This window comes from Bicyclus anynana, chromosome 4 (genome assembly GCF_947172395.1).
Source record: "Bicyclus anynana chromosome 4, ilBicAnyn1.1, whole genome shotgun sequence".
In the NCBI taxonomy this organism is placed as follows: domain Eukaryota; kingdom Metazoa; phylum Arthropoda; class Insecta; order Lepidoptera; family Nymphalidae; genus Bicyclus; species Bicyclus anynana.
Genome location: NC_069086.1, coordinates 17,260,263 through 17,275,340, shown reverse-complemented (window position 1 = coordinate 17,275,340; position 15,078 = coordinate 17,260,263). Strand labels below are relative to the sequence as shown.

Genomic DNA, 15,078 nt, shown 5'->3' with positions numbered 1-15,078 from the left:
TCGGCGTTTGAGAGTAACAAACAACCATACAAACTTTCGCGTTTATAATATTAAACATGGATGAACAATTAAAAGAGTAACTCTAAAAATGAAGGACTTTCCATACAAACTTTCAACCCCTATTTCACCCCTTTCTATTTTTATTTTAGGGTCAAAAAGTACCCTATGTTTTACTCTAATGTCCCATTTATGATCATACCAAAATTCATCTTGATCAGTTCAGCCGTTTAGCCGTGAAAAGGTAACAGACAGACAGATAGAGTTATTTTCTCATATATAATATTAGTATAGATTGCAGACTACCCTCGCGGTTTCGCCTGCGTAGTTCGCAGTCTCGATAAATTACAGGGATACAGTATAGTCCATGTGACTCGCTGATAATGCAGCTTTCCACTTGTGAAAAAATTTAAAAAATCATTCCAGTACTTTCGGAGCATAAGTTTTTTTTTTTAATGTTACTTTCTTAATATTTGGGTGTTAACTACGAGCCTTATAAAGAGTCACTCAGCGGGACTCTAAGTGATTGAATAATTTATTTCAATCAAAAATCATTTATTTCAAGTAGGCTCGGTTTAAAAGCACTTTTGACACGTCAGTTGACTATTTGTAAAGATTCTACCACCGGTTCGGAAGGCAGGTTCTGCTGAGAACAAACCGGCAACTCAACTGTTGCTCTTTGTAAAAAATATCATATAGTATTATAATTTACAATTGATGAGAACATTGCAATTCCTCATAATTTTACTTCCTGTGTGAAGGTGGAAGCTGATCCAACGGCCCTAAGCGCCTTTATCTATAAGGAACTCATCAATGGTGTATTAACCTAGACTAAATAACCGGCCCATTTTAACTTCTTAAAATGCACGCAACTGAAAAGTTGGAGGCGCATGCCCCGGACCGGATTCGAACACTCCGGATTCGGGGGGCAGAGGTCATATTCACTAGGCTTTCACGGCTCTTATATTCTCCTTACCTACTGTTAATCTGTGTGTTCCGCCATCTATCAGTTTATATACATTCTCACGATCACTGCAGCAGTATTATGATGGAACGTAATAAAATATTACAACAATTCGCATAATAAAAAAAGTTGTAACAAAGAAAAAGTGAAATTCTTCACTTAATAAACATGCAATAAACAATACCTACTGGCAACATTGTAAAAATTAATTGGCTTACTCGCATGTTGCTGTCTAAGTTTTCGTTTAGTCACTAATGTAATCTGCCCAGTTTAGTACGAATTTCAGATATCGGTAGTAACTTTTTTTGTAAAAATGTTGATATAACTATACGTTAGAAATTTGAATTGGGTTATAATCATGACTACAATTGTTAAAGTAGACTTCATCTTTCTTTCTTAAAAATAAGTGAGTTTGTTTATAACGCTTTTACGCCTTGTAATTGTTTTGTATCAAGCGATTATTACCCAAATAAGCGTAATGTGGTGCCTTTCATAAATAATACCGTTTTCTATAAAAATAATCATAAAAATCCCGATTTACAGTTTATTGAAAATAATCCATCAATGACACGCGCGTAGTCACGTGTAAAATGTTAATCGAGTAAGTATAATTTTGATAATATAAAAAAAACTAAACAGAATTTCACCCCTTTAATTAAAAAGCAATTGCAACAATCACTGACAACATTTTAACCGAGATAACTACATTTTATTGCCGTATTGTACATCTTGTTGCTCGCTAACTTAACGATGGTAATTATGAAGCATTTAGTAGTTTCAGTTTAGAAATTGTTTTAAGCTATAAACGCAACTTTGTAACACATAATTAGAGCATGTAGCTGTAATTAACGTACCTTTTTCATGTAGAGTTACGAAGTTTGTTTACTTCTATGACATTCCAGAATAGCTTTGCACCATTCTGGAATGTCAATATTTTTATTAGTTTACTTAACTTTTTTTTTTATAAAAACAAGTGAACGTAATCATAACTGATGGCAAGCATAAGTAATGCTTGAAAACCAACAAACCCACATTTATTATATTATATATTATAATACTAGCAGAACCTTTCGGTTTCACCCGCGTTGTTCCCAATACGGGATAATGTTGTTTTTGTTACTCCTTGATAATATAGCTTTCTATTGATCAAAGAATTTTTCAGAACGATTCAGTAGTTTTGAGTCTATTCGTTACATACAAAATAAATTTTCTCTGTAAAATATTAGTTTAGATTAGTTAGCATATGAAACTGGTCAATACTGGTCAAGTTACAGTTTATCGTAACAGTAGTTATAGCCTGCAACATAGTATGCACAGTGTTCACGGCGCACTTTGGTGGATGTTTCGACGAGCTGATGGCGACGGCTATTATAGATAAAATCCCTATAGGGCAGGGTGTGGTCTCATTGTACGATACGACACGATTTTTGTTTAAAAAATTAAATTCCCAAACGTGCGAATAGTGGCTTGTATGTTGGTGAACTAGTGGTCATACTGATACAAATAGAATGCGTCGAAATACGGCATATTTCGTTACGAGAGAGAGATATATTGTCGGCAAATAGCGGCAGCACTTTATAGCAGTAGGTATGTAAGAGAAAAATAGACAAATTATTATCGCTTAAGCGTGATGAAATGCACCTTGTTAAATGTTATCTACTGTCCTTTTGTATTGACCCACTTTAGAGCAGGGCAAATAAGGCTTTCTTTCTCTTATAAGACAAGGAGAATTGGAGCTTATACTCATCATGCTTGAAAGAATTCAAGCAGCATGGTGAGTTTAAGCTCCAGAACGTGGAAATAGCCATAAGTCATAATATTTGACACTTTAACAATTACTATCAGATGCTAATGGTAATGAATGGAATCTATGGCTTATCGTTCTCCATAGTGGGCATAATACAATTACTGAGTGTGAAACTCCGAGCTGTCACTGAGAATTTCTTGAAAGTAACATAAATTCAGTATTAGATTAACTCTGGACGTGAACCTCGGACCTCTTAATCAAAATAATTAATGTAAAATAGGTGTAACATTTCAAAATTTATGTGTTATAAACTTTACCAACACTAGATTTTTCATTTTCATTTTTCTAACAAAAAAAAACAATAAAAATAGAACGTTTAGACATTCTGTTTATATTAAAATTAAACCAGGCAGGTTATGTATAACAATATTATCCTCTTCTCCTGAATCTTCATCAGTATCTGGTGGTTCAAATTTTATGCATTCAGGGACCGGGTTATTATTATTCTCTAACCCGTTCAAAATTTCGTATACCGATAAAGGTTTTGATCTAAGATGGAAAAAACAAAATATTAAGTCAAAACTTTCAATGCATAATGGTTGTGCCGATAGACCCATACATGTTCATAGAACTTGCGGCCTTACAAAAGTGTCAAAAAGTTAGGTTTTTACTATTTAATTTTTAATATAAATACTAAAATGTTACTTAGTTTCTATTTTTACTTCTATATTTTTAAAATAATAACAATAGTATATTATAAACTTACTTTTTGAGACCATGTTTTACAATTTCCAATAAAAATATATTCAATCACGTGAAACACCAAGAAAATAATAAATTTACCGCGTTACTTGTCACTACAATTAACAGTTATAGACTAAAGCTTCTAAAAAATGTATAACTAGGTTTAAATAAATCAAATAATGCCGGTAGATTTTTTAATTTTTACGAACACATGTAGTTTACAATATACAGTCTGCCATTCAGTGAAGTATCAAAAATCATTTACAGTTAAAACAGTCAGCCTGTGGAATGAGCTACCGAGTGACATAAGACAGTCCGCGTCTCTAAGCATCTTCAAAGATCGTGTTAAAAAATACTACTTATCTAAAATACTATAATAATTATTATTTAAGTATTTATGTATAATTATGTATGTAGGACTGTAGGTGTATTTATATATTAATTATATATTTAGGTGTACTCATATTATTTTTAATAGTTTAATTATTATAGGTATGTTATATTGCACTATCCGCTTTCCTTTATTTAAATATTTTATTTAAGGTTGTCTGGAGGAGATCGTTTTTAGCGATAAGACCGCCTTTGCGCATCTTACTTTTAAATTTTTTTTTTCTTCTCTTTTTTGTATCTTATTTGTGTGCAATAAAGAATTAAAATAAATAAATAAATAATAGTCATGTAACCCATGGGTCGGTAGGTTCATCTGGGTTAAGTATTTTTAGAAACGAATATTACTTGCCATTCGTGTCGCTGGTAAATGGAAACGCGCACTCGATGGCCGCTGCCGTAGGCCAATAATTAGTTGTATAGATTTATGGCGCAAGGCTCGCCAACTAAATATAGAATACATTTTAAACATTTTTGGGCTCCGAGGTACAAAATTGCAAGTTTGATTTATCACTATTTATGACGCTTGCCTGTAGTGTGCACTTCATACATGCATAAAAACATCGTCTACCCTGCCTTAGATATTAGGTATCATTGTATCAGCTCTAGCGCGCTCTATTAGACTACAAGCCCTTGAACAAAAATTACATGTGAAATGACCCAACGTGAATTTTTTTTTTTTATTCTTTACAATCTCACCTGATGGTAAGTGATGATGCAGTCTAAGATGAAAGCGGGCTACCTTGTTAGGAGGAGGATGAAAATCCACACCCCTTTCGGTTTCTACACAGCATCGTACCGGAACGCTAAATCGCTTGGCGGTACGTCTTTGCCGGTAGGGTGGTAACTAGCCACGGCCGAAGCCTCCCACCAGCCAGACCTGGACAAATTAAGAAAATCTCAATGTGCCCAGCCGGGGATCGTACCCAGGGCCTCCATCTTGTAAATCCACCGCGCATACCACTGCGCCACGGAGGCCGTCAAAAATAACGCTTAGAAGGCTGTTACTATATCAGAAAATAACTCTGAGCACTATGTTGTCATTTCTGAGCGGTACAGGCGAGTACACGAGTGAATGGAATTTCTCAGGTACAAATGATGAATTACGGCTAATTAATAATGTACGGCTTTGTTATAGTCTTAAAGATGATTAAAAGTTTGTTCAAGATTCATGTAATTTTTGTTCAAGGGCTTGTAGTCTATGTTTTGTGATCGCTTAATTCATTCATTCGCACGATAGTTAAAAAAGCGATACGTTAAAACCGACCGTTGGCGCTTTTATAAACGTTTCTAATTTATTGCATGGTTTATTTCCAACACCCAAAATTGAAAATGCAACACTGCTCAATAAAAACGCTGTCGTGTGAACATATTACCTACTTGGGAACGCATTTGTTATTTTTTTTATTGAGAAAGAACACATAAGAAACTTAAACTAACTTATCCTAATAACTATACAAATCATGCCCGTTTGGAATGGTGGCAACACTGGCTGCATTTCCACGCTGGACAGCCAGGCAGATCCTTTGCGCAAATAATGAGCCAGCTCTCCTGTCGAGGCAACTAGCCGCGGTGAAATGATTAGGTGAAAATTTTTGGCACTGCGACTCTGTGGCCCAAGGGTCTCCATGGCAATAGGTACAAATATGTAACTCTCAGTCAGAGATACATCTCATACATACGCATTTGTTGTATTTGAACGCTTTTTTAACGTCTGTTAAAAAAACTCTCGTGCTAATGAGGCCTTTTGTGAGTTATTTGAAAGAGAATTTCGGAAACCAAAAGAACAGGGAAAAAAGAATGTTGGTAATAGTTTTTCGACAATTTTAGACGATATAGCATAGCATTCGCTTCTATGCGAAAATTTTATACGAGTTAAACTCTGAACCCAGCTAGGCCCGGTAGCACAGCAGTGGTTAAAATTATAAGTCTTGAAGAAGATATTTCCTAGTATATACCTTGAATTATTGTCCTTGATCCATGGCGTGCCGTGGACAATAGATGACACCTGGACTTTGACTTTGCAATGAATCATATTTAAAAATACACCCAAAGAGATGATTCAATAGGGAAAATGTCGTAATAAGCTTAGACTATAGGTGTTGTGTGTGATCCGTAATTAAGGTTGATGAGGATAACAGTGAGCTGAGTCGATTAAAAAGTTATCTCTTTTTTACCGACTTCATAAATTGAGGGTTGAGACTTGAGGGTCAAATAATAAAATAATAAAAGTGTTAATATTCTGAGCGTAATATCATATTTGACCCTCAAGTCTCAACATATTATGTCGCAAAATATTATGTTGAAATAAGGAAAGGTTAGGATGGACGATGTTTGTAAGTAGTAGGAATGACATTTGCTATCGACTGGTCACGTGATCAAGATCTGTCACTCCCATACATTTTTCTAGTTTTCGAAGCGTTTGCGATCGTAGAAAGAGAATCGACATGCCACTTGGGTACAGGGGCTTTTCTGTCTATCGCCGCGACGATGGCTTTTTGTTAAATAAATATGTTTAATTTGTTTTAACGGCTAATATAGGGCTTAAATATCCTGAGTTTGATCCATTATAATAATCCTGATAGCCGCTCTGGCCTGTTCTGGTACAGCTTCTAGCTTAGCTGGAAGACAAACTGGATTATTAAAAAATATATATGGCTATTATCATATAAAAAACGTCTGTATTATACGGAACACTATTAATTTGTCCGCAGGTAACTCAGCTGGATGACCTGAGCCCAGTCATCTTCTTGAACAGAACGAGAGCTACCCTCAACTGTGCTGCTGGATCCATGCAGGTAAACTCTTTGAAAATCCTCGTAGGGTTCCATTATTGGTTCTAAATTTGCATTAGATTCCCATAATATATGTTTTTTTGGAAGATTACATTATTTATCAGTCATCAACTCAAAAAAGGATGTGCTCGACTCACACGTTTCTCAAACCCTGATTTGGATGGGTTTCCATATTTAAATGCATAGTTTTGAGTGAAGTCCCTTTCAAATTATATACTAAAGTACTAAACCGTATGCTTCCAAATCATTTTCATTAAATAAGTTATTAGACATTGTAAAATTTTATTAATGAAGATAATACTTAAATAGGCTAAACTTATTATAAAAATAAAATACAAGGAAATATCATTATAACTACAACTACAAAATTAAAATAAATTAAAATTAAAACTTATACCTAAAAATATTTATCAAAATTTGCCGCCCTTGGTAGGGTGCCCATCACGCAGGCAGCATTCCCGCGCTGAATTGCGATTGAAATTCTTTGCGCGAGAAACTGCCCGCCCGAGGGTCGCCTGTTGCCTCTCTGAGGCGTTTGCTGATCTCCTTGTGGAGAGTCTGAGCGCTCCTGCCCCACGGACATAGTGTCTCGACGCCAAACGGGACGAATTCATATTGGGCGCCGAGACAACTGTATTTTAGAAACTTTTGACGCTCACGCATGTCATTGTAAAATGTTGCCATTGCATTCTAATATATGATTTGGTTTGATCGTTGATTATTCTGGTTGACAGATCGAGCTGAAATTCCACGAGAAGTTCTACGGCATCGCGTACGCAGACTTCGACCGCCACTCCGCGTGCCAGGTGTCTGGCAAAGGTGCCACTTCCTACAAGTTGGAGCTGCCACTCAAGGGATGCGGTACCAAACAGGTCTGTGTTTAGAACGAGTAACTTAACGTGACCAGAAATATAAACTATCTGAAATGGATGCGCCAGAAGTACTTTTTAGGAACTCTAATGGTAGAAAATAAGTCCTTTGCCATCCGCAAAATGACGACGTTTTTTATTTTCTGGTCAGGTCATACCTATTTATTATTTTTATCTCCTGAAGTCTTTCGTGATAAAAAAGAAACTACGAACATATGACTTGATAATAGGCAGAATTAGTTGTTTATTTCATTCTAATTATTTTCCAAGTTTAATATACTTCCAGGACCCCCTCCGTGTGTTCACCAACAATATCGTGGTGCGGTTCCACCCCGCCCTGGAGATGGACGGAGACGAGGTCATTACGATCGTGTGCCGCTACCCGCCACCTAAAGTTGTCGCTGCACCTAACCCATACCTAAACCCTGTGTAAGTTTATATGCTTTTATAATATCTACTAATTAAAAAGAAAAGAAAGAAAAAGTGTATACGATAAATTTCAAAAAATATGCCACAGATCACACAGACTTACAATTACAATGCTAAGTCAGTAGTTAGTTTATTTATCTAATGACACGACCAGTTGCCAAGTCAAGACCAAAATCCAAGTGGTAGGTAGTATTATTGGCACAATATTGAAAATGATACCAGCTCAGCGTTGCTGGAACAAGTATCTTGATCCAGGTAACAAAGTCATGACATGTAATTTCAACAGCAACCAAGTTAGTGAACTAAACAATATAGTCTATGATGTTGAGTAAAACCTAGCGATAACTTGTTCTCTGGATACTTAGTACCAAAATTAATGAAAATAAAGCAGAGAAAGTGTATAAAAGAGAAATTAAAAGAATAAAGAAAAGATGAACGTGAAAGAACTAGATATGAATTATTTTTCTAAACCAAACGGATTACGTAATTTTCCACTTCTCTATCTAATTCTACTTACTTGAGTTCATTCCAAAATCATCTAATAGGCAGATGAAATATCAGTCAAATGCTAACTTCTCATCGAAAAAGTTAAATAATCGTAATCAATCTGATTACGATTATTGATCTTTTTCTCTTATTGATCTTTATAGTAGATATAATTACTTTGATTGTGCAATGACAATTCATAATCATTTTATGCACAAAGATGTAAATTCAGACACTTCCCGGTTATTATGCAAATATCGGCTTGGTCAAGGATAACGTAAACATCAGAAAATCTCTAGTTTATTATAAACATCACGTTTTCTTGCATAATATTATAAACCATATTTTAACGCCCATATCTGATTTGTTCACGCTATTTCATTACGATTATTTTGTTAGGAGCATCCTTCTAAAGCGGTCAGCCGTAAAATTACAGGCAGACGAGAAAAACGCGTTGTTATTGTTTTTATAGCTGGTACATCAGTTTGATTTTTTTGTACGTTTTGTGGCTGCTTTTGGTTATTTTGATTTACTTCTTTTTATATATGTTTAATTTTAAGATGTATTGTTTTTTTGCTATAACTTAAAATGGTCACGGTGTCCTGAACAAAGTAATATTTCACGTTACTTACTTAGTTATACTTGAGTATATATTGAGTTAAATTTGAATTAAAATGGTTATACAATTAAAACATGTCTGTTATATTATATGAATCTTATATATAAATCCAACTGTTATAAACCTCAAATAGAACGATAACCCAAAGTACCATATTATCACCTCGATGATGCTTTGCAGTAAACTCAAAATTCTGGAATATTTATTTCAAGGCAAGGAGGAAAAATAAAGTACTTGCACGATAATAAATTGAATGTGAGCGCAAAAGGTAAAAACTTTGAAACAAATGCTCATGAAGATGCATCGATATCTTTTTTTTTATTCTCTACAAGTTAGCCCTTGACTGCAATCTCACCTAATGGTAAGTGATGATGTAATCTAAGATGGAAGCGGGCTAACTAGTTAGGAGGAGGATGAAAATCCACACCCCTTTCGGTTTGTACACGACATCGTACCGGAACTTTAGATGATTTGCTTTTAGATGAAATTGGTTTAGGTAAGTTTTGCAATTCTACGAGTATGTTGAGAATTAGCAGTATCATTATAGGTAGTATATCTAATGTACACAGAGTAATAAATTTTTGTTTTAATTTAAAGGCCAGATCACAGAGGACCTCTGCCAGCGCCATTGGCGGGCACCTCTATTCTGCTGATCATCTGTGCCATCTTATTCCTCACACTGCTGCTCTTGGGCCTGGGAGTGTCATACTTGTGTCTCAGAAGACGAGCGCTGCCCGCACCTAGGAGGCTTATAGATGATTCATCGGCTTCTATTATTAGTAGGGAGAGTATTCAAGGTAAATATTCTCGGTCATTTGTTGGTAAAGTAACAACTTTTTATTTATAGAACAATTATAGGAAAACTTAAATTAAACATTTTGAGAATTACTACAGAATGCTTCTTAATTTTGGTGAAGGACGGGAGTCAATTTCACTGTTTTCTATTTCTCTACTAAAAAGTAGGAGATATTTGCAAAATTATTAGCAACATTTCGTTTCAAGCTTGTTTTATCTTTTTTAAAATGTAGATTTTCTTTCGTTGTTTAAAATATCAAATACATTCAGGTATTCTGAACGAAAATATTCTGCGTGAATGCTTCATTAACATAGCATATTTTTTGTATAGTGATAGCAAACTAGTTATATATAGCACATTGATCTGAAATATCTTTCACAATGTGTATGTTCCATTGAAGAATGCATAACGTGATGTGCTAATTATCGAACGCCATTTAGGTATTCTGAGCAAAAACATTCCACGCAAATGCTCTGCGGAAATGCATAGAATATTTTCGAATAGTGATGGCAAAAAAAAATAATAATGATATCAGAGATTGCAAATATTGATATTTCTCATCTAAACTTGCTAACCTAAAAATGTGAATAATATACACCAAATGTTTATTCAATAGCTCCGTTGCTTTAACTCTTAACATTACAGAAGTAAAGATACCTCGAGCACATCCAGTCTATCCAGTAGCAGCTGAGAGCGCCAGTGTTGCATCCGACACTATTCCATCAGACTACCCGTCTGAAACACCTAGCGAAGCAGACCACGGCCATACCAACCAAGCGTTCATGATTGATGAATATCAGAGCGAGGGTAAGTGGCATTTAAGGTTTTCAAACTAGTAGTTGATCAATTTCAACAAAAAGCTAATTTAAATGAATTAGTTTTTTTTAATTAATTCGTCACGGATATGCGAATCGCTTTTAATTAATTAATTTTTCAGCATTGCTTACATTATGAGGAAGTGGATTTTTATCCTTAGTAATTGCTTTAGCACTATTTTTTTTTTACAATTCTAAATTATTAATTTCAATAACAATATTATAATGCAACACTTACATACCTGACCTTTAAGAATTCTTTTCAGTAACAGTTTTATCATGTAATTTTTATTTGTAACAATAACTCCTAACTATCATTCATTAACTAACAGGTTACAATGAGTCACACGAAGCGAGCGCGTCTAACTCCCGTATGCACGCAGGCGTACCACCGGCATTCGACGTGCGAGTACGAGTGCAGAGACCACCTGCACCACCGTCTCCTATCTCTACCATTACCACTACAGAAGTTGATGGTGGAAGTATGAGGTGTGTATAGTATTGTTTATCGTTTGTTTAAGTATTTTGTCATATTTTATAAAGAACATAAAGTAATTTAAGTAGTGGATCTCGTTACCTTCCCTGTAGGGTTTCCTACAGGATATTTGTATGGTATGGAAAGAAAATTATTTTCTTAGAATTGATGACAATTTGAACACCTTCAAGGCAAGGGCCTTGAGGTCGAATTGAAGACATTCAAATTTAATGTCTTCAAAGTCTGTGATAAAAATATGCATGTAACATGGCAATGAAAAAAAATCACAATACAACATTATCGTTTATATTCCATCACTAACTAAAAGTTTTATATAGACAAACAACAATGCTAGAAGAGCACGAACGTCAAGAATCAGTACGTACAGTGTCCCCGGCAGCCTTGCCTCTACCAGCACGAGCAGCACACGCGATCCCGCCCGAACGACCACCACGAATGCCGGCACTGTATACCGAAGTAAATCGCGAAAGACAGGTTAGTTGTCAATAAACACTTAATTAATATTGTGAATTTGTGAATTTTTGGTAGATTCTCTAGAAGCTTTCTTTAAATCTAGAAAATGTTTTCCATCAAAACCATTTGATATTAATATATCTATAATAACTTTATGTATGAAATAAACCTTTTCATATTGCAGTAAAAAAATATATCAATAATAGCAAAATAAAAATTCTAAAAAAAATATATAAAACGTTGTGTAGTACCTACGTAACATATCTGTTATGTTTTTGTATTATCTACTACAGAAATTAGTACGTATTAGGAATTATCAATTGCACATTTGTTTTAACATCTACAAATAAATTTAACCTTTCACATATTGTGTGCTATTAATCTTTATGATTCTTACTGTTTCATGTATTTAATTTTAATATTTTTTTCTTCTTTTAATTTAACTTCTTTATGTGTTTCTGAAATCAGCATTGAATTAATCAAAATTACCTATTTAACATTAATACCTAATTATCTTTGTTCCTTTACATTCGACCTTTTTAATTTTTCTTTAATTTAATCAGCACCTAATGTATTACCTCTTAAACTCCTCATTTTATTAACATTATCCATAATATGCACAACGTACAGGAATGGGCTCGTCGGCCGCGCTCCATCGCCTCGCTCAACACCGAGATGACGGACACGCATTCGGTCACCGAAGTCACGGATAGGTCGCACGCCAGAATGTTCCATATCAAGGTTTTACATACACACCATGTTTTCATTTATTTGCACTTTTGGTGAAGGTTTTAATTTAGTAGGTTTTACAGGTGCCGCAAAAAAAGAACTTCTATATGGTTTATCTACTAGCAAATTGTTCTCTCCGAGAAATAATAGTTATTAATATTTTTATAGCTTTTACATTACATAGCGCTTTTATATCATTGTTTAGATTTTAGTATTACCACTTGCCAAATTAAAAAAAATATCGTTATAAAATTGCAATTTATACTTTTTAGTTGTCGTGTAAAATTAAAAAAGTAACGTTATTTGTAGATAATTTCATTATTAATTACGCAATATTTTCTTTTTATTTACGCTTAGTGCTACAATCTTGCTTGTTTGTGCTAAAAAGTACAGTATCTTGAACTAAGTGTAAACTTTCCTTCTTCAGAAGCCAGCACCGCCGCCTCCGATAGTAACAGAGCGCCTCCAAACAAAGGAACACGAAACGCTCATGGAAAGTTTGGAACCTATCCCAGAACCACCTATCATGCCGCCACGGTAAGAAAAACATATCTATCTAACCTACCTATCTCCTACACCTATACCGTTAATGGAAGAAATTGATATGGCAAGACAACGTTTCTCTGTGTCAGCTATATTAACAAAATTATAATTAGTTTTTTCAAGATTATTTTTGCTAAACTAGTGATACAAAAAGTTTGAGAAGATGTTTGAGATGCATACAAAACATATTGGATCAACATACAAAAACATATTTGAACTTTGCCAAATTTTTTGTTAAATTTTAGTTTTCGATGTTTCTAGGAAACCCGAAATAACCTCGCACATGGTAGATGACGTCTTCCTCAGAACAATTACTGAAAAGAAGACAATTGAAGACATTGAACGCCACAAACGTCTGGTCACCGAATACCGACAGGTTCCCGCCCCGCCACCTCAGTTCGACGTCACCATTCGGAACCATACACTACCTGAAGCACAATGGGAGAACTTCTCCGATATAAGCAGTGCGTCGGGCATGACTCTTACACCCAAGATGGAACGAGTTCCCTTATCATTGCCGCCACAGAAATTCATTGGTATGTTTTATATAAATTCCATAACCATAGTTTTGAGTCAATAAGTTTAAAACCCAACAAGAAACCTAGTTTTAACCACATTTTAAAATTTACCGTAATACGTACCTACTTTTATAGAATCATAATATCAAAATCGACTTAAAAACAAAGAAAATTTCGAAAAGAGGAGGAAGACCGAAAATAAAAGAACAACAAAGAGTTAACGAAAGATCACCTCATACTTACTTATCAGTGCTTATTTTGTTTATTGAAATTAGTTGCTTAATAAGGAAAATTGTTTGCGTTTCCCTTATTTCATCAGCTTCTACATTATTAATATTATTTTGTTAAACTTTTGTAGGCAAAGGCGGTCCAGATCTCTTCTCCCCAGAGTTGATCAAGCAGACAGGCGCAGTATACCAACCACCAATGTCTGCTGATCTCCCATTATTGCCAGAATTGCCACCAGCGCGTAATCCATTGTACAGAGAAGAAGACGACGAAGATGTGCCAGAACCCACTCCTGCACCGCCTGTGCCGGTGAACTGGAGTGTGCTGACTAGGGTGCTGAAGACAGAAGCACAGGATGAGGTAAATGAAGTTTTCTTATAAAGAATTTTAATCCAATCGATATTTGATTATCGAACTAATCACGCTAAACTGAAAAAATCTAATTTTGGTAGTCGGTGTATCTATGTAGTCATTAAAGATAAGTTTATTATTTTGTCTAATATTGCTTTGTCTTAATTAATCAAGCATAATTATAGCAACTCACCGACAAAGTTGTTTGTCACAATCTTCTTATTGCAATAATTAATAGAGTTGGTTTTTAGAATCTCGAAAGCAGTTCTTTGTCGAGAATGTTTCGATGAAACATTCTAGTTATTTGTAGATTCGATGGTTGTGCGATAAGCTCTACCTTATAATCAGCTTGTACTTCCTTTTCATAATCTTTTATTTTTTTCCAGGTGTTTAGATTTTACTAGTTCGAAAGCACTTCTTTGTTGATCATGTTTTGATGTAACAATCTGTTATATGTAGATTCGATTGTTGTGATTTAGTTAAACATTAAATTTACAATCAGCTTGTACTCTCTTTTCATAATCTTTTCATTATTTTCCAGGTGCTTTCAGAGTCCGAGCGTTCCTACCGTTTGACTCGCGAGGAACGTCTCCGTTGGCGCGAGCTGATCACACACGAGAGCACGTTGCGCCGGGAGCTGGCGCGCTCTTCCACTAGGGAGGAGTTCAGCAGAGTGGCGCATGATCATCGCTTTGCTCCATTGTATGCGCCGCCTAAATGGGAGGTCATTATACGCATCTTGGCTCCACCTCCGGATAAGCCCAAGGTATTATTGATATTTTACCACTATATTTTATGAATTCTCTAATCTGTTTTTGTTTTCAGTTGTTTCAGAAAAAGTTGCAAAAATTTTATAATAAAACAATTTGTGTACAAATTCCATAAATAAAGATATTAGGAAACTTTTATTGGAGATTACAATACTAGTACATATTTCCTTAAATACTACAAAAGCGATGCACAATTTTGGTTTAAATTAAAATCGCTCTCGTATACAAAGTGATTAACTGTGGCAGTTTATTCCTACTTCTGTATGGTAATGCTTATCTGTTGGGCAAAATAATCACTTCTTAGGTCTTATATCGCCTGTATAATTTAGCAAGATACCATGA

At 34.8% G+C, this 15,078-nt stretch overlaps 1 protein-coding gene across 2 annotated transcripts in view; it reads left to right on the top strand.

The window, feature by feature from the left end:
• The window catches only part of LOC112053695 (uncharacterized), a 102,639-nt gene that overhangs the window by 82,380 nt on the left and 5,181 nt on the right, over nt 1-15,078 (top strand). Inside the window, exons 5-16 of one of the 2 annotated variants that reach the window (XM_052881311.1) lie at nt 6,554-6,637; nt 7,369-7,506; nt 7,790-7,932; nt 9,635-9,834; nt 10,479-10,640; nt 10,981-11,137; nt 11,462-11,618; nt 12,228-12,338; nt 12,754-12,863; nt 13,131-13,405; nt 13,746-13,975; nt 14,508-14,732. In XM_052881311.1, coding sequence (XP_052737271.1) covers nt 6,554-6,637; nt 7,369-7,506; nt 7,790-7,932; nt 9,635-9,834; nt 10,479-10,640; nt 10,981-11,137; nt 11,462-11,618; nt 12,228-12,338; nt 12,754-12,863; nt 13,131-13,405; nt 13,746-13,975; nt 14,508-14,732 — 1,992 coding nt within the window. The remainder of the gene's footprint in view (nt 1-6,553; nt 6,638-7,368; nt 7,507-7,789; nt 7,933-9,634; nt 9,835-10,478; nt 10,641-10,980; nt 11,138-11,461; nt 11,619-12,227; nt 12,339-12,753; nt 12,864-13,130; nt 13,406-13,745; nt 13,976-14,507; nt 14,733-15,078) is intronic. The other variant, XM_052881312.1, reaches the window with a different exon arrangement.